This window comes from Mus pahari, chromosome 7 (genome assembly GCF_900095145.1).
Source record: "Mus pahari chromosome 7, PAHARI_EIJ_v1.1, whole genome shotgun sequence".
Lineage (NCBI taxonomy): Eukaryota > Metazoa > Chordata > Mammalia > Rodentia > Muridae > Mus > Mus pahari.
The window spans coordinates 75,369,182-75,392,507 of record NC_034596.1 but is presented as its reverse complement, the minus strand read 5'-3'; the positions used below and the strand labels follow the sequence as shown (position 1 = coordinate 75,392,507).

Below are 23,326 nucleotides of genomic sequence, written 5' to 3'. Positions count from 1 at the left end.
AGAGAGAGAGAGAGAGAGAGGGAGGGAGGGAGGGAGGGAGGAAGGAAGGAAGGAAGGAAGGAAGGAAAATGTGATAGGAAAATTGTTGCGTGAAAGGTCTGAAAAGTGCAAGTACTAAATATAGCAGGGTGTCTGAGCTGTCATCTTGAGTGCGTTTTAAAACAAAAATCTATTTTAAAACCTAGGGCATCTTGAGGTTGACCAATCAGAGGGTTGTAAATGGAACCTCTTAAAATGGACGCGTGTAGCTTTCTGTTCCCTCCGGCCGGCCCTCTGCGGGAGTGGCTATTTTGAGAGCTGTGATTGTTCACAGACCCCATTTCATTGACCTACCCCTCCCCACCTACGTGAGGGCTTAGACACGCATCACCTCCCATCCTCAGACTGGGTGACTGTGGTTCAGGGTGTACAGCAGCATCCTCTCGGATGAACACACTGTCTCAAGAGAATCACCTGTCCCTTCCTCACACCTCAAGTATAAGCGTCTCTCCTGGGCGATGAGAGTGTCTGTGTGGAGCTGGGTGTGGCTCAGGAGCAGTGAGATCTGTGTGTGCTGGGTGTGAGGTGTGTGAGTTTGATCCCTTGCACAAATACATACATGAATGAATACGTCAGTAATCTTTTTCCCTCCTGGATACGGGCGGTTCGTGATGTTTGACGTCTAAGTGGCGTGACATCGCACTGTCTTGCCGCGATCCATCCACCTAACGTGCCCTGCCGCTGTTCTCTGTAGAAATTGTGGACGGGAATGTGAAGATGACCCTGGGCATGATCTGGACCATCATCCTCCGTTTTGCCATCCAGGACATCTCCGTGGAAGGTGGGTTTCTGCTTTGTTCTGTCCCTTCTCAAACTCTCTCCTCCCCCCTGCCTTCCCTACCCAGTCTTCCTCTCTGGGCTCATCCAGAACTCCCTCCTATGATTTCACATAAACCCCAAAAGTATGTCAGCCCAGCGGCATTTCTGGCTTTGAGAAGGCCAAGGCTGTTGTGGTTAAGTGTCTAAAAGCCTCCCTGGGCCCTTAGTGGGAAAGGGTAAGAAACAGAACTTAGGCAAGTGAGGGGAGCCCCATGCCTACTGATGTGTTTATTGCTCCCCCTGGTGGCCACCTTCCAGATGTGCACAGGTTGCCCTGGTATGAGAGAGTAATTCTCCTGTATTGCTTACTCAGCCTTTTTTTTAAAAAAGCTTTGTGCCTGATATTCTGCTTATATCACGTACTGTTCAGGGTTTTCTATGTACATGAAATCTACCTACAAAAAAAGCCCCACCCTTTTAAACGATGAGATTGAGATAAAATGCTTTTAAAATATACAGATTTAATTTTTTTATGTGTATGGGTGTTTTTACCTGAATGTGTGTCTGCATATCGTGTGCGTGCCTTGTGCCCCAGCGTCCAGAAGTGGGCATTGGATCTCCCGACACTGGAATTGCAGTTGTCAGCTTCTCAGGTGTGAGTGCTGCCAACTGAACATGAACCCTGTAAGAGCAACAAATACTCTTAACCACGGAGCCATCTCTTCAGTCCCGGGAAGATTTATTTTATATGTATATGCACATGCATATGTCTGTGTGTGGTTATACAGGTGGGTGCTGGTGCCCTCAGAGGCCGCATTGGCTCCTGGAGCTGGTGTTATAGGCAATTCTGTGAGCTATTCCAACATGGGTGCTGGGAACCCAACTCAGGTTCCCTGCAAGGGGGCACTGAGACACCTCTCCAGCCCCATGCCAACTCATAAATAGATTATTACTTATTTCAAGGCAGGATCTCACCATGTACCTCTGGTTAGCCTGGAAGCTGCTGTGTAGACCACGCTGCCCTTGAACCCCCAGAGATCTACCTGCCTCTGCCTCTAGAGTGCTAGGATTAAAGGGGTGCCGCATCACACCTGGCTCCCGTGCCAATATTACAATTGGTTGTCTGCACTTGAATAATTATAACCTTTGTGCTGATTCTTTAGCGTTATTTTAAAGTCCGTTTTATAAATTAAATATGTGAGGTCACTCAGGAACACCGCTCGCAGTAAAGGCCACCACCTGCAGTTCACAGATCTGAACACACGGGGGCAGTGCAGTCTGCAGCCCTGGAGCCGGGAGTTCACCATCCCATCCCATGCCTGGCTTTTCAGATACCTGTCCGATCCGCATATGAAAGGGCATCAGAGCTAGATCAGTGCTGTAACAGGAAGAAGCCTTACGTCAGATGAGCCTGGACAGGAATCCTTTCTTCCTGGTTCTCCATGCTCTCCCTGTCAAGGGGCTTCTGGTCATGTAAGTTTCATGGATGCTTACAGCCGTCCTTGAGACAGCCACCAGTTGCTGACTTACCTTATATTACAGTCATCTCTTGAGTAGGAGGGAGTGAGGCAGATAGCCTCAGAAAGCTGCGGCTGTCTAGACATTTTTAGTCTATGGTGTGAGTGGCTTACCTTTTTTTGTTTCTTAAATAACTTTTCCAACTTGGCCCAACAAATACACCCGGTGGCGTAGACCCTCCCGCCTTGTAACAATGGAATTGAGCTCTTGAGGTTCCTGTAGGGCCCCTTATGAGCGGTGTCCTCCCTCCCCTGGACCAGCCCACTGACCTCCTCCCTCTACCCCCTTTCCACAGAGACATCAGCTAAAGAAGGGTTACTCCTGTGGTGTCAGAGGAAGACGGCCCCATATAAAAATGTCAACATCCAAAACTTCCACATCAGGTAAGTGCTGCAGCCAGGGGCTCACATGGAGGCTGGCCTGTCTCCACAGGGCCTCCCCTGCCCCTCCCTTGGTTGGGAGACAGTTGGGGGGGGGTGTTCTTCTTGGGAAGGGTATGTCCCTTTGAATCTGCCATCCCTCCCCGTGGTGTCTTGGACCTGACTGCTGCCCATCACACCTCTGTTGATATTTGTGACACTGGCAAGACCCCCAAGGTTGTGTCAGGAAGCCCAGGGTTCCAGATCAACGGGCTAAGGCTATGGGCTTTAGTGTGGTGGGTTCATCTCGACTTGCCAACCACTCAAAAAACCTTGACCCTGATCCCTGGGAATGTGGCAGGCAGAAGTCTCCCTTCCCATCCCCATCTTCTAAATCCTACTTCAAAGGATTGCATAATAAACATCAGAAGTCTTGTTCCCCCTCTGTCTCTCCCCGGACAGTTGGAAGGATGGTCTTGGTTTCTGTGCCTTGATCCACCGACACCGGCCTGAGTTGATCGACTATGGAAAGCTTCGAAAGGTACTTGTGCTCACTTGATCTCATGCTGTCCTCTCTTGCTCGATGACTGGTCCCGAGTGGGTGGAGACAAGCTGAGGGAAGGCAGGACAGGACCACTTCTGGGACCCCAGTGTCCAGCCTGAAAGTTGTTGGTCTTATGGACCAGCTAGACTGAGCCCCATCCAGAAGCAAGCAGGAAAACGCTTGTTCTGTTCGTTACCCAGCGTGCACATCCCGGATCCCTTTGCACGTATATAGCCCACCGAGAAAGCTACCACCAGCATTGAGGTGGCCGTGTTTGAGCAATGGTGTGCAAGGTGACATTTCTCCTTTCCCTTATTTCTGGTGTCATATGGTAACCGTATTAATTCATGATGTAAAGCATTCAGTTCCTGTGTCCCTGTGTCACAGGCAGGCAGGCACTGCAGGTTTGATTTCTTGTGTTGCCCCCTCAGTTTTATTTATGCTTTTGAGCTGGTGATTGCTCAGGCTGGTCTCCAACTCCTGGACTGAAGTCACCCTCAACCTCCCAAGTATCTGGGACTGAAGTCGTGTGCCATTTATGTAACCTTCGTTTCTATCTGGGTGTCATCTCACTTGATGATTGTCTCGTGTGAGATGTGTATGTTGAGGGGTGAGGAGGTGAGGCTGTTGTAAACTCATGACGGTTGTGAGTGTTCAAGCTGGCCAGTGGGCACTGACCTAGACACCTCGGTGAGGTCTGTCCTGAACTATTTTCTCTACCATGAAGCTGGTGTCATGAGCTCTGCCCAGCTGTACATTGATCTGGAATGGAATGAAAATGGAACCTGTTGCTGCATAGCCCTCTTGGCAGGTGGTCTTCTCGAATGGACAAGTCTGTTTCCCCCCTTTCCCCAGGGTACCCAAGGGCAGGGTCTAGCCTACCACCTTGTGCAGACATATCTGTGCCCTGGGGCTTCTTGCTAACCAGGAACCAGAAAAGCCCTGATGGCTCCTACCCAGGCAACTGGTGGCAGTGGCAGGGCCTCTGGTTTTAGGGTAGAAAAAAAAAAAATAAAAGATTTTTGTGAGAGGTGCAAAGAGCAGATTCCCACCCTCAAACCATCCCCACCCTGATGGGGAGGAGCCTGAGGCCTGCCCTGTTCTCATGTCACCCTCTAAGGGAGAAGTGAGTTCCAGCCTACCAGCTCAGCTGCTTTGGCATGGGGGAGAATGTCCCGTTAATGTCACAGACTGTCCCATATGTCACGAGCATATTGGAGAGCTCCTGGCTTCCACTTTCTGACCCATGAGCGAGGCTGCCCTGAATTCCAGTGCACACATTCTCTCTCTCTCTCTCTCTCTCTCTCTCTCTCTCTCTCTCTCTCTCTCTCTCTCTCTCACCTCGGTTTCAATTCTTTGGGTGCCTCTCAGAATCCCGAGGACCACTGGATCCAGTGGGATTCCCATATAAGTACATCATTTCTCTCTTCCTCCTCTAAATCCTCCCATGAATCGCCCCCTGTCCTTTTTTGCTCTTTCAAAATCATGGCCACCTTTTCTTTCATTATTGTTGTTGTTGTTTTCTTTAGTTATTGTTGTTGCTGCTGGTAGGAGTTGGTTGTGTGTGTGTGTGTGTGTGTGTGTGTGTATTCCTAAGTATGTAAATATAAGCTGCTCAGTCCGTATGTTACCTGTAGGATTCTGTCTTTGGGGCTGACCATGTGGTATTTGATAACTACTTGCTGTTCTCTTCCCAGGCGCAGGCTGTTTCTCCAGCCCTCATTGTCCCTTAGCCGCCCGCAGTTCTTTGTGTAGGGTCGAGTCTCTCCCCGCTTCTAAGTTAGCATGTCTGCTTGCGTTACCGTTGTTCAGGTCCCATATAGGCAGACATTGTAGCGAGGTTCAGGTCACGGGAGTATCTTCCAGCATTTATAGGATGCTGCAGTCTTACAGTCAACATTTTGGCTCTCACAACCTCCCCCCCCCCCCGTCACAATATTCCCTGAGCCTTATGCAGGACTATAACTTTTTGAGGACCCTCCATGCCATCCTCCACAGCAGCCACACCATCTTATGAGACTGACTGAGCAGTGTGGCCTGCTGGGCTGAGGAAACGCCTAACTCCATTTTACTTTGACTCCATGTTTGAAGTACACTCCGGGCTGCAGGGATCCCAGAGTCCCCAACATCCTTTGCCACCCCTTCCATTTAACTTTTGAGAAAAGGCACTAAAAATGCCATAGCTACTTAGAATAACCCAACACATGGGAATCCATGGTGGGTCAGCTTCAACTTCTCACCAATCTTTACGAGTTAAGAACACATATCCCAACTATTGAGTTCATACGGGTGGGATGGAGAAACTAAGTCTGAGTCCTTTACACATGTCTCCTGCCAGAACTGATGGTTCGCAATCCCACTTCTTAGTTCTTTTCTACTCCAACTCTAACATCAGGCCTATGTTTTTACCCCATTTCCATACTGAAGCATGATGGGGAAAGAGAATGTTTCAAACCTCTAACTAGTGGCTCCTAAAAAAGGCCTTGAAGTCACCCTTTCTTACCCAGAACCTGAGAAGGGCTGGTAGAATCTCAGTCTCTCTCTCTCTCTCTCTCTCTCTCTCTCTCTCTCTCTCTCTCACACACACACACACACACACACACNCACACACACACACACACACACACACACCACCTGCCCCTCCCCCTCCCAGCTGCGATGTACTGTGACCTGTGACTCTCTGTAGGCTCACTTTGTGCTTTTCTCCTTTAGGATGATCCACTCACAAACCTGAACACGGCCTTTGATGTGGCAGAGAGGTTCCTGGACATCCCTAAGATGCTGGACGCTGAAGGTAAGGGGCTTTCTCCATTGCCCATCCCCCCACTCCCACCCCCAGCCGTTGCATGAAGGGAGTGGGTCTGTCTGCTGGGACCTCAGCTTGAAGAGCCTGGCATCACTCCCCTGCCCGGGATTCTGTATGGTTCAGAGGAAGGGGCACTAGCTGATAGCATGCTAGCAGCACAGAGCACGTTTTTCTGGGGAAGGGAAGGTAGGCCTTCCTGCTCCGTCCTTGCCCTTTGAAGAAGCAGGAACCATGGCCACTGTCCCTTGAGCTCTCCTTAGTCCTAATGCTCATGTGCCTTCTACATGTCTCAACCCCCACAGTGAGGAGCTGAAGAAGAGTCTAGGGTGGGGAGTGTTGGGGGCAGGGGGATTGTCCAAGATTGCCCCCAGCTCTGTTCTCCTGATAACCCTTTATATTTGACAATTTCTTCAAGAAGATTCCAAACATGAACAGAAGCATACGATGGTATAACACCCACCATTCCAGGAGGGCTTTTGACATTCCATCACACCTTATTTTTTTTTTTTCTGGGCTCTTTTTCTGTCTTTGTTGGCCTGTACTAAATCTCATGTCACTGCTACCTGCTTCTGAGTACATGCCTTAAAGATAACAGGTATTTTTGAATGTAATTAAAATACTTTCTACAGACCAGATGTAGTGATTACAGCGTACCTGTAATCTCAGCACTCAGGGGTTGAGACAGGAGGAGGATCATGAATCTGAGGCCAACCTGGGTTCTATAAGTGAGACTGTCTCAAAAAACAAACCAACAAAAACAGTTTCACGTCTAGCAAATATGACAGTGATTCCAATATATTCTTGTCATGTCATGTGCATGACCAGAGTCCCCTAGTTTAAAATGGCCACTGAGTGTGGGTTGGCTGTGCCTGTGCATATACTTGGGTGGTGAGCTCTATAGGCCACATCCTCCTTCCTTTAACCCCTTCTATTGATGCCCTCGACCTTGTGATTGGAGGAGAGCTTCCAGGTAGGGTAGCCTTGCTCACCTCCTGGGGTATCAGATCATCCATGCTTCTGTGACCCATGTTCCTGTTACTGGAAGTTGACTCTGAAAGCTGGCTAGATGCAGGATGGACCTTTTGGCAAGGTCACTTCACAACATGCCGCCCCCCTTGAGAGATGTGCTGTGTGCTCACTAAGGTAGCTTTAACTGCAGCTGTTTCTCTGTCTCTCTACAGACATCGTCGGAACTGCCCGGCCAGATGAGAAAGCCATTATGACTTATGTGTCTAGCTTCTACCATGCCTTCTCTGGAGCCCAGAAGGTACCTGGGGCCCCTGCTCCTTCTACACCCAGCACACCTCATGCCAGATCCTAGCCATGCTCCCACTCCCTTTCCCCCTCCCATCCCTCCATGTCCCAGTGCAGGGATCTGGACGGCCTGGTTCTGGTCTTGTGGGTAGTAAGCTGTGTTTCTGAAGAGGTCTTGTTTGCCTCCTCCGTAACTGCATTTCTGCTGTCTCTTACCATCTCTCAGTACTGAAAACATAAAGCGCTAGTCCTTTGGAACCAGCTACATAACCCAGGCAGAAGGGTGGGGTGTGTGAGAGATCAGTGGGTCCTGGCTGCCGGAGGCCGTAAGCCAATGTCCCACCCCTGAGGGATTGACAGGCTTGACAGTACTGGGGCTTCCGTTGGGCTGTCATACACTTCCTCTCTTCACTTACCCAGTTTGCAAAGGTGCCATATACCGTCCCCCTCAGGCACACGATTTAACAAGTCTGTCTCCAGCCCTGAACCTTATCCTGCCTGGGACCCCCATGTGGGCACTGTCCACTGTGTTCTTACACAGCATGGCCTGTGGAAGGAGGGGAGAGGATGTAAGCAGCAGTGAGGCCCCTTCTGGTACCCTGGTCCAGAATGTTCTGGGAGGCAGAGGGTAAAGCCAGGTCGTATGGTTCTGTAATACACCAGAGCCCGGTCCCTGCTGCGGGCACTGGAAAACCCGAAGTTGTCACTCACTACCATGCTTACCTGGGGCAGCAGATATCCTTCCCAGAAGCAGCACATGGCTGTGAACCACAGAAACCTTCACGGCTTTGGTCCCTAGGCCTGCCGCGTGTTCCTCATGATCTGAGTGACCTGTCGGAAGTGCATGATGGGAGGCTCCGCCCCCACCCCACCTCCCTTGCTCATTTCCCTGTCTGCTCACTGTCCCTTCTGGCCCGCTCCTCTCCTCCTGCGCCCTCCCCTTCTGTCTCGTGCTCTCCGTCCGCTGCTGTTCGAGTTTGCTCTGTACTGCTCTATTCTCTCCTCAACCTCTTCTCCTTCTCTGTGCAGATGTGTAGGCACGCTAAGGCCGGAGGGGAAGGCCATGTGACCTAATGTTTCATGTCACTGCCACGCCTTCTCGGTGTGCAGAAGGTGAGCTCGCCCTTGGCCTCGCCCACTCTCCCTGCTGCCCTTTGGCCCATCCTGTCCCCCATTTAAGGACAGCAGCAGTAGTTCCCGAGGGAGAGAGGGTTAGTTAATTCACCCGTCCCCACGGGGGACAGGACTCTCAGAACCCTGACAAGCACACTTAGGGATGGCAGAGAAGCCCAGGCTCCTGGCGGCCTTCCTTTGTGTCTCGGTGAACTCTGGGGATAGTGGACCCCCCCCCCCAGGGGAAGGCAGACAAGCTGTCAGAGCCTGAATCCTAAGCCATTCCCTTAAATACCCATGATCCCTGTCACTTCTGAGCCTCCTTTCTTCCTGCCTGACCAAGGCCATCAATCTAGGCAGCAGCCAGGGCAGGGAGAAGTCTTCTGTCTCCTCCCTGATGTCCGGGCCAGAGTCCTGCATGCTGCTTGCCAGCCAGACCTTTCATGGATAGTTGCAAACAATATAAGAATACGACTTGGGTGCCATAGACTGTGGAGCTTTGGGCATTCATTACTAAAACTACCCTGCAAGGAACAGGGAAGGTATTCTTTTTTCTTTTCTTGTTTTTTCTTTCTTTTCCCCTCCATTGGTCTTTTTTGTTGTTTTTTTTTTTGTTTTTTTTTTGTTTTTTTTTTGTTTTGGTTTTTGTTTGTTTTTTGTTTTTCAAGACAGGGATTCTTTGTGTAGCCTTGGCTGTTCTAGAACTCAATGTGTAGACCAGGCTGACCTTGAACTCACAGAGATCCACCTGCCTCTGCCTCCCGAGTGCTGGGGTTAAAGGCGTGCGCCACCACCATATGCCTTCCCCCACACACACACACTTCATGTTGGTGCTGGGGTTGAACCCAGGGCCTTGTGCTTGCTAGATAAGCATTCTACCACTAAGCTTCATGTCCAGCAGTAAAAATGTCTTCTAAACAAATCAGTGTGCCCCACCCCCTTCTCTCTCTCTCTCAAAGAAATACCTTTAGGAAAAGGCACCTCTAAAAATTGCCCAAAGACAACCAGATGAGCTGGCAGCAGCCCTGGTACCCAGCGGATGGGCACCTGGACCTGCCTTTCTACTGACTGCAGAGGACGCAGCCCTTCCTGTTGGCTCCTCAGGGGCCAGCCTCCAGCTTCCAAGGGATCCTCCCTGCTGGCCCCCCAACTCTCCCTCTGTCCCCCCACCTCTGCTGCTCTCCCGCTGACCTCTCCTGAACCCTGCCCCCCACCTCTCAGGCCAGCTATAAGCAGCCTCTCTGCTTGCCTTGGTTGGGGTGTTTACACTCAGCCTGCTAACCACACAGAGTGCCCGGCCAGGCTGACTTGAGGTGGCCTCTCCCCTCCGTCCAACTATCCCGATCCTCCTTTTTTATGGCCCTTTGCTTTTAAGGATTCTGCCCAGGGCTCCATGCCTGCTGACACTGGCTTTGCCTGTCTTTGATGCCTTCTCTGTGGCCTGGTGGATGATAATGCTCAGGAAGGGGGGAGGGTTGTATATGTGTGTGTGCACTTGTGTGTGTGTACATGTGCATGCACAGATGCATGGCATGGAAGGGAAGTGTATATCTCCTGTGTGTGGTGGGGAGAGTGTGGGATTTTTGTGGCTTTTCCTCTGAAATCCTCCCCCCCCCCCAATGCTCTCTTCCCTTTCTTCATCCCTGTTGCAACCATTTCATGCTTTTGTCCATATCTCAGAGTGGGAGCACAGACAGTGTGGCAGAGTGTGGGGTGCCCTGTTGGATCCTCGGGTCTCCTGGTCAGAGACCTCAACCAAACTCATCTGGCAGTGCCCGCCTAGGAAGGATAGCTCTGGAGGGAGGGGAGGAGACGAAGGAGCCTTTCTGCATCTCACACTCTTGTCTTGACTCCCTCTGTGCCTAGTCGCCGTGACAAACACCTTCCAGAGCTATATCCATGGCCCGCCCTCCTCTTCACACCTTTCCCTGGCTAGTCAGACATAATAGAAGTAGAAAGATCCCCGCTAATAGCCGTGTGCAAGTGTCTGTGTACATTGGCGTGCAAGCATATGGTGGGCACAGCTGGGTGAGGATCCACTGCGGTTTGGCAGGCCGGTTTGGGTTCTGATTCCTTGCTTTCCTTCCCTGCTCAGGTTTAAGAATGGGTGGAGAACATTGTTTTCTTTGTCAGGGTTTTATTTCTGCTGCTAGTGCTGTGGGGGGTCTCTTGGGAGCTATTTCTAGGACTGGCTCTTGAATGGGAAGACTTGATTTGATGCGGGTATTTCTGGTTGTTTAGGGGCAGGTGGAGCTGCCTGCATCCATTCACCTGTCCATCAATCACTCGCTCCACTAGTGTAAACCTTCTAAGGGACAACAAGTATTCCAGTTCACAGACGCTATCTGAGGCAGTGCTCAGGGCTGGGCTTGCATGGCACCAGGTCTGTGCAGAAGAGCCAGCCGTGGGGCTGCGGGATGCTTTCAGTGAGCCTCGGCTTGGAGCCTGGAGGCTTACATTGAGATTAGGTGCTCCCAGGAAAGGCTTGGGTACCACTAGGGAAGGGCAGAGACCATCACTAAGGAGTTACTAACAGTGGTGGCAAAGGTCAGCACAGCTAAGGCAGAAGCTTGGAGGTGTGAGAGGGGAGGGAGCCGGCACTGCTAGGTCACTATTGAATGGGGAGTTCTGGAGAAATTGAGGCCCAGGTAGAGGGACAGATATGTGTCCCCAAACCTATCCCAGCCTGCTTGTCTTGGGGAAGCTCCTTTCTGGGGGGCTATGATATGCTGGGCTTAGCAAACCCAGAGGAGGGGCAGTACATTAAGCAGGGGGGGGAGGTAGACTAGGCAGTAGTAGTTAGTGGCAGACTAGGGAGGATGGAAAGGCAATTCAAGCTAGAATTAGGGAAATTTACTACAAGCATCGACAAGGAGACCCCTGCCGTAGTCATACATACGGACTGTGGGTGATGGAGCCCTGGTATGTCACTTGGCCTAGTTTGAATATTTGAAAACACTTTAATTGATGACAGCCTCTCTATAGACGGACCTGTCTCAAGTGACTTGGCACTCTGATTATCAGGGTGGAAGTTTGGCATGGGATAGCTAAGTCTCTAAGAACAATGGCTCATGGCTTTGAAAACAATTATAATATAAAATTAAATGTTGTGTGGCCAGGTGTGGCTCTACATGTCTCTAAGGCCAGCACTTGGGAGGCAGAGAGGCAGGAGGAGCTCTGTGAGCTCAAGAGCAACCTGGTCGACATAGCAAGTTCTAGAACAGCCAGGGCCACATAGAGAAGCCCTGTGTAAACAAGTAATTTGTATGTTAAGTTGAATGCATAGTACGGTTGAAAAGTGGTCACAGAGACTGAAAATGCACACTTGGCCCCTTCCTCTGGAGTGTTTTCTCAGCTCATTGGCATCTATGCTTGCTTGCATATTATCTCAAGCAGTCTGTCATCTGGAAAGACTTGGGCAGCCTGGTTCGTGCATGGGTTTGAGAACAGCCCATTCCATCACAGAAAACCCAAAGTCAGAAGCCAGCCTGAGTTTTCCTCTGAGGTCGCTTCCATCTCCATCTTTCTCTCAGGTCCATTTCTTTCCTCTCCTGGACCAAGTCCCTCCCTGGTGCTGCTGTTGCCCCCCCAAACACACAACCCCAGCTCCCACCACGCCATGGGCTTCTTGTAGCTTTGAGGAGGGGAAGCCAGATGTTTGGGATGGCTGCTGTTGCCATCTGCAGTCTGATTCCCTTCATTCCATGAGTGAGGGCTGCAGGGCCAGCTGAGCTGACTTGTCTCACCTCTTTGACTGAGGTTGGTTGGTAGTGACAAGCCTCCCTTCATAAGGAGGCCACCTATGCCCCTGGAAGGCTTATTCAGGGTTGCCGAGGATGTGGAGAACCAGTGTTCTGAGGCCAGTCTCTTGTCTTCCAAGAACCTGCTTCTCCAAGGTCAGAGGACTGTTGTCCCTAAAGGTGACCCACAAATGTTCATAGACTGATCCTTTATAAAGAAAGCACTCTTGCGTTCTGTTGGCTTGGCTTCACCAAAGGCAGGAAGGACCTTCTAGCCTGATGGTGGAGGCCTCAGGCTCTCTCTCCTGATGAGACTAGCCCAAAAAGACCAGGCCAGGATGTGGGCTTTGTCTGTAAAAGGGTTAGATCCTGGGCTGGTGAGATGGCTTAGCAGATAAGAGCACCCCACTGCTCTTCCAAAGGTGCAGAGTTCAAATCCCAGCAACCACATGGTGGCTCACAACCATCCTTAATGAGATCTGATTCCCTCTTCTGGAGTGTCTGAAGACAGCTACAGTGTACTTACATATAATAAATAAATAAAATCTTAAAAGGGGGGCAGTTAGATCCTTGCAAAAAGCCTCCAGGAGTTCCAGGTGGAAGTCTTCCCAGATTTTATCCAACGTAGTCGTCTTTGGCCGTGGAATGGTCCACAGACTGCAGCAAAGCTTTAAAGTCTGCTGAGCACAGCTCTCAGAATTGTACAGAATCTAGCTGGTCAATGGTGGTGCACACCTTTAATTCCAGCACTCAGGAGGCAGAGGCAGGTGGATCTCTGAATTCCAGGCCAGCCTGGTCTACAGAGCAAGTTCCAGCCAAAAGACGCAAACTTAGACCTTACTCAGCCTACCAACTTGGCAAACAAGTGCAAGTTTATGGCTGTCAAGCCCAGGATTTCAGGGTACATCTGGAGGACAGCCCGTTTAAGGTGAGATTGATTTCTAATTACATTAGAAACTATAGCAGCAAGCCAGCATGGTGCTGCACACCTGTAATCCCTGTACTCTGGGGTGTGAGGCAGGAGAACCTTAAGTTCCGGGACAGTCTGTTTATCTACAATGGGGGGGTCTACCCATGACTTGTTAATGGCAGTGTCTGCAGCCGTAGCACCTCCTGGTTGCCTGTGGTCCTCTGCCCTAACTTCAGCAGAGGTAGTTTTGGTACCACCAGGCAGATCATCACCTCCGCCAGCTTCATGGAGCTGACTGACTTAGTGCTTTACGTCTTCATTCTTTGTGGATCCTGCCTTTTGGGGCAGGCTCCTGAGAAGCGAAGGTTTCTTATTCGCCACAGTTGCTCAGTGGTTCTCAAGAAAGATGACAAGCAGGGCATCTGTGTGACAAAGGCCATGCCATCGCCAGGACAGGGTTGAGGACGACTGAGGAGACCTTGCTTTCATGAGAGCGGGGAGTCCCAGAGTCCCTATCCAGGTGACTCTTAGGTCCCCTCTGTTCACTCCCATGCTTTCCTCCTGGAGTCCCAGCTGTCCCAGCGCCCACACTGTAGGATGAGAGACTCTGGATGTTTCCCTTGGGAGAGCTCTAGGACACTTTTGCTCTGTCCCATCCCTTATGTGTCCCGGAACACTCACCCACCAGGTATGGGATTTACCTCTTTGAAAAACTCTTCTCGGAAAAAGCCACATGTCATAGTCTTTCCATCCCATTCTTGGGAAGTTCCTCACACCGGGTCTCATTTTGTGATAACAGAAGGCCTTTTTGTTCATCAACCAGATTTGAGTTTTGCCGCCTTTTCTCTTACACCAGGTGTCCTTTATCATCTGTCGGTCACCTGTCCCAGGGTCTCAGGGTTCATATCTACCTTCTCATAGGCATTGTCTTTTCTACTACCCTAAACTGTCTCCTATCTACCTGTGGTCCTGAAAGAGCTTTGAAATCAAAGTGTACGGTTGGCATATGTATAAGGAAGCAACTCAACTTCAGTCAGAACCACTCAAGTGGGCCAGGGGTGGTAGCGAATGTCTTTACACTCGAGAGGCAGAGGCAGGCAGATCTCTGTGAATTTGGGGTCAGCCAGGTCTACAAGAGTTGAGTTCCAGGACAGCCAGGGCTACATGATAAGACACTATCTCAAAAAAACCAAACAAACAAAAAACCAAATTCACCTAATTGTGGTGGATTTGGAGCACAGGGTCCCTGCTGATGTTGGATACAGAGCATCTCTTCCAGGCTCCAGAGGCCGAGTCTCGTGGGTGGGGCTAGGCCTTGTGACTAGTTACCTTTCCATCCCTTGTTCTTCTCAATGCTGAGGATGGACGATCTCTGGTCTGTCGTGGCCCAGTGCTTGGTGCACGGTGTGAACTTAGTTGAGTCATCAGTATTTGTGCTGGGTTTCCTAGACTTGCCACCGGTGCTGGGTTGAGCCTTACATGTTATCCTCCGTGCACTGCCACAACATTGGCTTTTCTCTAAAGGGCTTTGAGCCAGGAGTCTTCAGAGACTCTTTAGGGACCCCGAGAGACCTCACTGTCAGCCAGCACTTTCTCCTCAGCCTTTCAGACTTGAAGTCCCACATCTTCAAAATCCCATCAAATCCAGCTCAAAATCCCAAGTCCTGTGGTTCCTGGAATTCCAGGCTGGGCATGAGTTTCTTCATTTTTTCCCCCCTGGCCTGAGTCTTTGAATGCCTCAGTTACTTGATTAATTTCATCCCAGCATGCATGATGGAAATCAGCCCTTGTCCAGGGCTGGCAAAGAGGTGCTGATGCAGAAGACAGTGGAGGGAGGGGGGATGTGACTCGGAGCCTCAGGGGCTTCTCCCCAACCACATGCAATAGCAGGGAGGAAGGGGTTTGTTGGCACAGGTGTGTCTAGGTAACCCTGCTGCTGGGCCAGACTGGTCATGACTTTCTCTATCTCATTTCCAGGCGGAAACAGCAGCCAATCGCATCTGCAAAGTGTTGGCCGTCAATCAGGAGAACGAGCAGCTTATGGAAGACTATGAGAAGCTGGCTAGTGATGTGGGTACCCCTCTGTTCTTCTACCTCGGCCCCAGCAAGGCCCTGTATGACACTCTGAGAGAGTGAAGCTCCCAGGATCTGTACCTATATTGTCATTCTGTGGACACAGTCCCAGGCTGGTGTAGTGCGTGATCCAATCACAGTTAACATAGGGCAGCTTGGTTCTGGGCCTCTGGGAGAGCAGAAGTGAAGACAGAAGAGATGGTCTCTGGGCTACAGTGGGTCTGGGAAATGCCTTCGCCTCTCTGGCTCTTGCTTTTTCTTTGACTTACTGAATGGGAGTTGAGGCCTGGGATCTCAGAAGCATTTGCAGTCTGGTAAACTGCCCCTTGGGAAGTTTTGCCTGAATTAGATAGTACAGGGCTATGCCAAGTACTTAGAAGACATACGCCTGGGAGGGCTCAGTACTGTCTCAGGCTTGGTACTTAGCAGTACTTAGTACTTAGTAGTCAGGCCAGCAGGGGACAGTATGGGAAGGAGTTAATCAGCTGACCAGCTATCATTTGGGCTAAGGTGCTGCTTGCTTCTTCCGTGACAGAATCCAGCCCTTTGAACTGCTCCCCTGGCCTTTCGGTGGCTTTGCCCTCCAGCTGAGTGAGAGCCAGTTGCCCTGGCTTTAATCCCTGCTTCACTGCTCCAGCCAGTCACTGTAGCAGGCTGCGTGACCTGGCAGAGCCTTGGGTACCTCCTCCATAATGTGGGGGTGATCGTAGCACTTGACCATGTAGTGTTTCTGTGGTTATTCCTGTGAGTCCCTTTGTGGGTCATGCCTGGCATCCTGCAGGTGTTCGTATGCTTCCTGTCATTCATCATCTTCTTCTCCTCCCTCACCATGGCTCCAGGCTAGCAATCTAGGCTGTCCCAGAAGCTGGCCAGAGGTTCCCGTTCTATTACACCCCTGCTTGGTGTAGATGAAGAAACTGGGGCCTGGCTAGACTTAAGCTCAGGTCTCCTTGCTCTTAGAGAAGCCTGCGGTTCTTCGGTTCTTCCCATATAGGGGCAGAGAAGATGAGGGGTGTGGGCTCTGAACTGACCATATCCTGGTCAACTTGGAGGAAGCACCCAGAAACCTTGCTACATGCCATGGTGAGGTCTTCGTAGGTAGTTAATTGGAAGGCAAGCTGGCCTTTGCGCATCCTTACCCCGTGTGTTTCCTCTGTCTTGCCACCGTAGCTGTTGGAGTGGATCCGCCGCACCATCCCATGGCTGGAGAATCGGGTGCCCGAGAACACCATGCACGCCATGCAGCAGAAGCTGGAGGACTTCCGAGACTATAGACGCCTGCACAAGCCGCCCAAGGTGCAGGAGAAGTGCCAGCTGGAGATCAACTTCAACACGCTGCAGACCAAGCTGCGGCTCAGCAACCGGCCCGCCTTCATGCCCTCCGAGGGCAGGATGGTCTCGGTGAGTGCCAGGGGCAAGTCTGGGGCCTGCCTGGCTGCCTCCACCCCCCAATTGCATGGAGGTGGGTTTTCTTCTACCTACAAACCTAGTCCATGTTTCTTACGTTTTACCATGCATGCGTGAGCCTAGGCACAAAGGGACAGCCACTTTCTCCCCAGACTGTTCTAGCTCAGGTTTGCCCATCTCAACCCCAGAGTATTCCAAACTTCCCTACACCTTAAAAACAATAAAGTTTTAAACAGAATATCTGGTCATACTGAACCAAGCAGTAATGTTAATCTTTAATTTCATATAACCTTGAGTACTTTCAAAATAAAATAACAATAGCAAAAACAAAGCAAAACAAACCTACTTTTGTTATCTTAAATAAAAATCATTTTTTCTAGTATGGTTCTAACATACTAATAAGTAAAATATTAAAAATTAGAAGTTGTTTATAATCTTACTACCATTGTAAACTTTGTTTTAATTAGAAAAGATTTTTAAAATTTATTTTCTTCTTCTTCTTATTATTATTATTACTACTATTACTATTATTTTGTGATCCTAGGCACTGCATCCAGTAACCCAGGTCCTCATGAGTGTTAGGCAAGTGCTCTGATATAAGGCCAGATCCCCAGGCCCCCCCCCCTTTTTTTTCTATGAGATAGGGTCTTGTTAACTCATCCAAGCTGGCCTAAGACTTACCCTGTAGACCGTGAAGACCTTGACTTTGGATTCTCTTGCCTTGGCATTCCAAGTAGCTAGGATTTCAGGCCTATGCTACCAAGTCCAGTTTTAATCTTTATGTATAAATATAATTTTAAGTGTCTCTTAAAGCATGTTTTATATAAGTTTCTTTCAAACAAAAACACCTATAACAAGTTGGGTGGGACACACGTCTGTAATCCCTAGCTCTTGGGAGTCTGAGGCAGGAGGATCATAGCAGGCTTGAGGCCAGCCCAGGCTATATAGCTAGGCCTTATCTGGAAAACTGAAATGAAACCCTAATATTGCAATCAACCTGTATCGTGAATGCTCCTCCATTATGCCCCCTTTTGTCTTTTTGCCATCCCTTCCCCTTTATCCTTCTCCATGACTTTCTGAGCCAGGAAATTACAGGGCAGAGTCATCGAGGCAGAACCTTTTATCCCTTCAAACAATGAGTAACAACAACAACAAAAACAGAACAAACAAAACCCATACATACAGAGCAGGACCAGAGAGGACCAGCCAAGTGGGAGGAGGCAGGAGCAAGGTGGTCTTGCACAGAGAAAATAGGCCTGTGGTGGCTATCATGCAAACAGTTTGGAATACCAGTTCTTTAAAGTCCAGGGCTTAATCAGTTGCTTTGGGGGTTGTTAAAGTCACTGAGAGCTAACAGGTACTCTTGAGAAATAGAGGGAGTGCCTCTGATGTGGGGCAAATGCCTGGTGTGTGGCCAGGAGGATGGTGCTCAAACTGGCTCTGCTCTAGCTGTGCGGGCTGGGTGCCTTATGCAAAGGGCATGTGCATTTCTTTCTTCCCGTTATCATGGCTGATTGTCTCATCCAAGCTACTCTCCAGAGCCTGCTGTCCAGAATCTGGGACCCTTGGCTTAATAGGATGATGCAAACATTGGATCTTGTGTGTCAGATTGCTTCCTTATTAATTGGTCTGGTCCTCTGACTTGATCTTGCCGGGATCCCATTGGAAGCTGGTCAGTGCAGGGGGGCTCCATAGCTGGATGGCCCAGGTGAACTCAGATTCCACTCCCTACTCAAGAGTGAGGGAAATGCTAACAGCGAGAGGAGAGGTAAGGCAGTTGACTGATGGTGAGCATGGGTACTAAGATCTGCAAGCATCTCTTTCTGGAAGGCCGCAGCCTTCTTCAGGTTCTCTGAGCCCCTGCCTCCCATCTCTGCAGGATATCAACAATGCCTGGGGCTGCCTGGAGCAGGCTGAGAAGGGCTACGAGGAGTGGCTGCTGAATGAGATCCGGAGGCTAGAGAGGTTGGACCACCTGGCAGAGAAGTTTCGGCAGAAGGCCTCCATCCACGAAGCCTGGACAGATGGTGAGGCAGAGTCAGCTCCCACCCCCGACTCCCACCCAGCCCACCTCTCCTTTCATGTGCTTTTGTGGGTGTCATCTTACCTGTCTCTGCAGAGTTCTCTGGCAGTAGGCAAGTTCACTAACCTCGGCTGCTTTAGTTTCTGCGTTTGTAAAGTAGGGACATTAGTAGTACGACCTCCTAGGATTTTAAAGGTTTAATGGCGAGGTCTCAGGCAGGCTGAGAAGAATCACTGAGAGCAGTTTTGTGAGGACACTACTTTCCCCTTGTTCACTTCACTACCACTGATTTTTTTTCCAAGTCCTTCAGGGTGGCTCTCAGTCCTGACACTGCCCCTGAGAAGCATGGTCAATTTGTCTGTTTCCAAATCTCTGGCCTGTAGATGTTAATGTTCCTCCTATGTAGTTGTTTAGGCTGGTCTTCTAGTGTCTGCTTAGTGATGATCAAGGTTAACTGAAGAGAGACAGTCATACAGGGTGGGGCTTTCCCTCAAAGCTGGTTTGGGTTACAGCAGTTGTTTTTAACCTATGGGTCTCGACCCCTTTGGAGGGCAAACATCCCTTTCACAGGCCTGAGACCGTCAGAAAACACAGATGATTTATGACCCATAACAGTACCAAAAATTACGGTTATGAAGTAGCACCGCAAATAACTTTCTGGTTGGGGGGGTCACCACAGCCTGAGGAACGTATTAAAGGGTCACAGCATTAAGGTGAAGAATCACTGGTGTAGGGTGTGGAATGACTCCTGCCCATTTTCTCGCACTTCGCTCTCCATATTAGCTGGAGCCCCCGAGGCAGAGCCAGTGGTCACTGGTGCCATAAGAATGCTTTATTCAGCCCTGGGTCATGTTCCTTTGGTCTTGGGCTGGAAGTAAACTGTGAGGATCATATTCTATAGCCATCTAGGAGTGGCCTGGCTTGATGAGAAAACATCCAGTGAAGTGGGCGGATTTGGGATCCCATATAATGAAGTACACGTGCAAGTACAGAGTGGACAGGAGTGGTAGAGACGGCGTTGATTCACTCATTTGTATTTTCTGTTTTACTTTATTTTGTTTTGATTTGAAACAATTTCATCATGTAGCCTTGGCTGACCTAGAACTCACAGTGTAGACCAGGCTGTCCTGGAACTCAGAGATCCAACTGCCTCTGCCCCCTAGTGCTGGGATTAAAGGCCTGTGCCACCACACCCAACAGGAATTCATTTCTTGAGACTAAGGAGTTAACCCTAACCATGGAGGAAATTGTGTGTACACAGGGGTATCTGTGGTGATACCTACCTCAGAACAAGCTGGGGGAGGTTGGGTGTGGTGCCCCACAAAGCAATGAGAAGCTCTGTTGGAGGCATCTGACCAAGTTCACATCCATGAGTTCTGTGGCTCTGGATTCTACCAACTTTGAAGCAAACTACTGAGAATAGAAAGGAAATATGTCTATGTTGAGCTTATGTTTTCTTGTCATAATTCCTGAAGAATATGGATGAACAGCTAGCTATATAGCATTTATACTGTAAGCAACCTGAGTGGGCTAAAGTATAGGGGAGAATATATGGATATTAGTGCCATTTTATATAAGGGATTTGAGCATGTTGGGATTTTGGTATTCTTAGGGGTCCTGAAATGAGTCCCCTACAGATCTTAAAGGACCACTGTACCCAGGAAGACCGTGAAGCCAAAGTAGGAATTCTGATAGTGTGTGCTGCTAAATAGTTTTAAGGCAGAAAACATAATTTATATTGGAATGGATAAATGGGTTTATTTGTAAATTAAATCTAAACTTACTGTGTTATGACTTTAAAGGGGAGTTGGGGGGATTCAATACCAGAAAGAAGTGCTTTACTTTTGGGCACAGCTCTTAGCCCCATGGACCAAGAAGGTACGAACATCCTGTGGTGGCCCAGGCACAGAGGATGTTACATGTAAGCAAGGCTTAGTTTGCCCCTGCCCTGAGAGGGTCCTTTCTGAGGCAGCTTGGAAGCTTTTTAGGGAGGTCATTTTTTTTCATCCCCGCCTTCCTCTTCTGAGAGAACAGGCTCAAAAATACAGGAGCTGCCATTGCCCTAGGCTGGGACTTAGTGATGGTCTGAGGCATCTCTAGCCACCAGTGGATGTGAGCTGCAGATCACTGACTACACTGAGAATGTCTGGGAAGGCAGATCCCCGCAGGGCTCTCACGACTCACCCATAGGACATTCTAAACCTGGGCACCGATGGAGCGCTTGGCTTGGTTTGTTTTTTCCTGGTTATTGCATACAGCATATATTGCTGTGTTTCCTGATGTTAGAAAGTGAATGTCTGGCTTCATGCATCTCTCCATATTCCCGTGTAACTTTCATATACAAGTAGTTTTAATGGCCTGGAAATCCTCTGTGGAAGCCATGGTCTTTCCAGTCCCTCCCCATAGTTGGATATTCTTGCTGCATGTCCACTCTGCAGATTGCTGCGCAGTGAGCACCTCCGTGGGAAATACCACGGAGACCAGCAGAGCCTCTGGGCTCAAGAGTTGATGACTAGACCAAACATGCTTGCCTGGCTCCTGCTCACCCATGTTTACCACCCCCCCAACTCTCTGGCCCCCAGGCAAAGAAGCCATGCTGCGGCAGAAGGATTACGAGACAGCCACCCTGTCTGAGATCAAGGCCTTGCTCAAGAAGCACGAGGCCTTTGAGAGTGACCTGGCTGCCCACCAGGATCGAGTGGAGCAGATCGCGGCCATTGCCCAGGAGCTTAAGTACGCCCGCTCTGACTTCTCTCCCTTTGGTGCACCAACACGAGGCTGAGATCTGCTTTCTCAGCTGTTGTGGATGAGGGTGGGAAATCAGGGAATGCGTACACAGATAGTGCGGGGGAAGGGGGTAGAGTTGTGCCCATGTAGGAAGGAGGCAATATGGAAGGCAAGGCCCCTTCCTGGTGGGAGAGACCCCAGCCATTCCATTCTTGTGCAGACATTTGGTTATCACCTACTATCAGGGCAAGACCAGAGGGTGCCCACACCCTATTTTATTTGATTTTGCCTTTTAAGTAATAGTTTTTAGGTTTGCATAAAAGTAATGGGATTTGTTACCACACTTTTTCTTTCTTTTTCTCTTGTTTTTAAATTGTGTGTGTGTGTGTGCACACGCGCGTGCGTGCGCGTGCATGCGGGTATATGCATGCCACGATGCAATGGTGGTCAGAGGACAACTTGAAGGAGTTGGTTCCTTCTCGCTTTTTACTGTGAGTTCCAGGGCCTTGAACTCAGGTCTTCAGGCTTGCACACACATGTGCCTTTTCTTGCCAGCCCAGATTTTGTTTTTGGTTTTCTCTTGAGACAGGGTTCAAACTGTACCCTAAGCTGGCCTAGAACTCAGTGTGTAGCTCAGGGTAGCCTCAAACATGAGCCTCCTGTCTCAGCCTCTAAGGAGAGTCACCATGCCCGGCTCCCAAGCCTTGGTCCATGGCTCTGAGCTTTTCTTTTGGGACCTCAGCAACTTCCTGTCATTGGTCGATAGAGTCACCATCAACTTTGGTTGGGGCAGGGACTGTTGGAGAGGGGTGGCCACCGTCCCTGCTTCCGGTAGAGGCAGGGATGGAAAGGTGTGGACGGTGTGTGGAGGAGAGAACTTTCAGTCCCCCCAGCATTATTAGTGCTCCTTACATGCCCAGGAACAGGAACAACAGTCCCCCCAGCCCTCTTGTCTCTCCTTCCCCCCCCCCCCAGCCCTCTCCACCTGTGCCACTGTCACTTGACTCCTTGTCTCATCCCACTCCACAGTGAGCTGGACTACTATGACTCGCCAAGTGTCAACGCTCGTTGCCAAAAGATCTGTGACCAGTGGGACAATCTAGGGGCTCTCACTCAGAAGCGGAGGGAAGCTTTAGAGGTAGGACCCTCCACCTTGGTTCTTTGCTTTATGAGTTCCCATGATTCCCTGCACCATCCCTAGCTCTGACCTGTTGGAATGCCTCCCTTTGACCAGAATGTGTGAGTGTAGATCTGTTGCTGGACTTTTTTTAGCTACTTTCTTCTACCCTTCTCTATCCCTCTTCTTCCACCCTTTCTACCCCCTAACACTAGATAGGAGAGAAAAGGGATAAAGGGGAGAGGGGGTAAAGTTACTGGTAGACTACTTCCTGCTGATTAGGGGCATTGAGCTCTTTGGGGCAAGTTTGATCTTCGCCGTCAGGTTATCTAACTTTTTTTTTTTTGAAGAGATTGATTCATTGATTGATTGATTGATTTATTATATGTAAGTACACTGTAGCTGTCTTCAAACACCCCAGAAAAGGGCATCAGATCTCATTACAGATGGTTGTGAGCCACCATGTGGTTGCTGGGATTTGAACTCAGGACCTTCAGAAGAGCAATCAGTGTTCTTAACCGCTGAGCCACCTCTCCAGCCCCTTATCTAACTTCTTATTGTTTCTCCTTTGTGTACAACTGTTTTAAAAAATCACAACAACCACCGACCTACAATGCCTCTCGGGGCCCTAGCATTTATATACCCTGACAGGAGTCCCCAGAATTTCAAACATCACACATTTGCAGAAACTATCTGCAGCTCGCAAAACCACGCCCCTGCTAGAACATGAAGTGAAATCGTAGTCAGCTGCTGTGGACAACCTAGAGCAGCCCTGTGTCCCACACCTAGGGTTGCGACAGGTGCATATTCAGTGTTTTTAAAGAAACCAGAATTCTCACCACAGAGACGTTAACTCATCTCGCAGCTCCAGCCCTCTGAGAGCTGTCCTACTCTGTAAACCAGACCCTCCTGGGGCCAGGACAAGTGGTTCCAGTGT

General features: G+C 49.8%; 1 protein-coding gene across 3 annotated transcripts in view; it reads left to right on the top strand.

The window, feature by feature from the left end:
* Positions 1–23,326, top strand: part of Actn1 (actinin alpha 1) — a 94,852-nt gene that overhangs the window by 62,873 nt on the left and 8,653 nt on the right. For all 3 annotated transcript variants that reach the window (XM_021202662.1, XM_021202663.2, XM_021202664.2), the window contains exons 4-13: positions 734–820; positions 2,612–2,699; positions 3,138–3,216; positions 5,932–6,013; positions 7,207–7,292; positions 15,020–15,112; positions 16,286–16,516; positions 18,402–18,549; positions 21,128–21,278; positions 22,302–22,410. In XM_021202662.1, the coding sequence (XP_021058321.1) occupies positions 734–820; positions 2,612–2,699; positions 3,138–3,216; positions 5,932–6,013; positions 7,207–7,292; positions 15,020–15,112; positions 16,286–16,516; positions 18,402–18,549; positions 21,128–21,278; positions 22,302–22,410 (1,154 nt within the window). The remainder of the gene's footprint in view (positions 1–733; positions 821–2,611; positions 2,700–3,137; positions 3,217–5,931; positions 6,014–7,206; positions 7,293–15,019; positions 15,113–16,285; positions 16,517–18,401; positions 18,550–21,127; positions 21,279–22,301; positions 22,411–23,326) is intronic.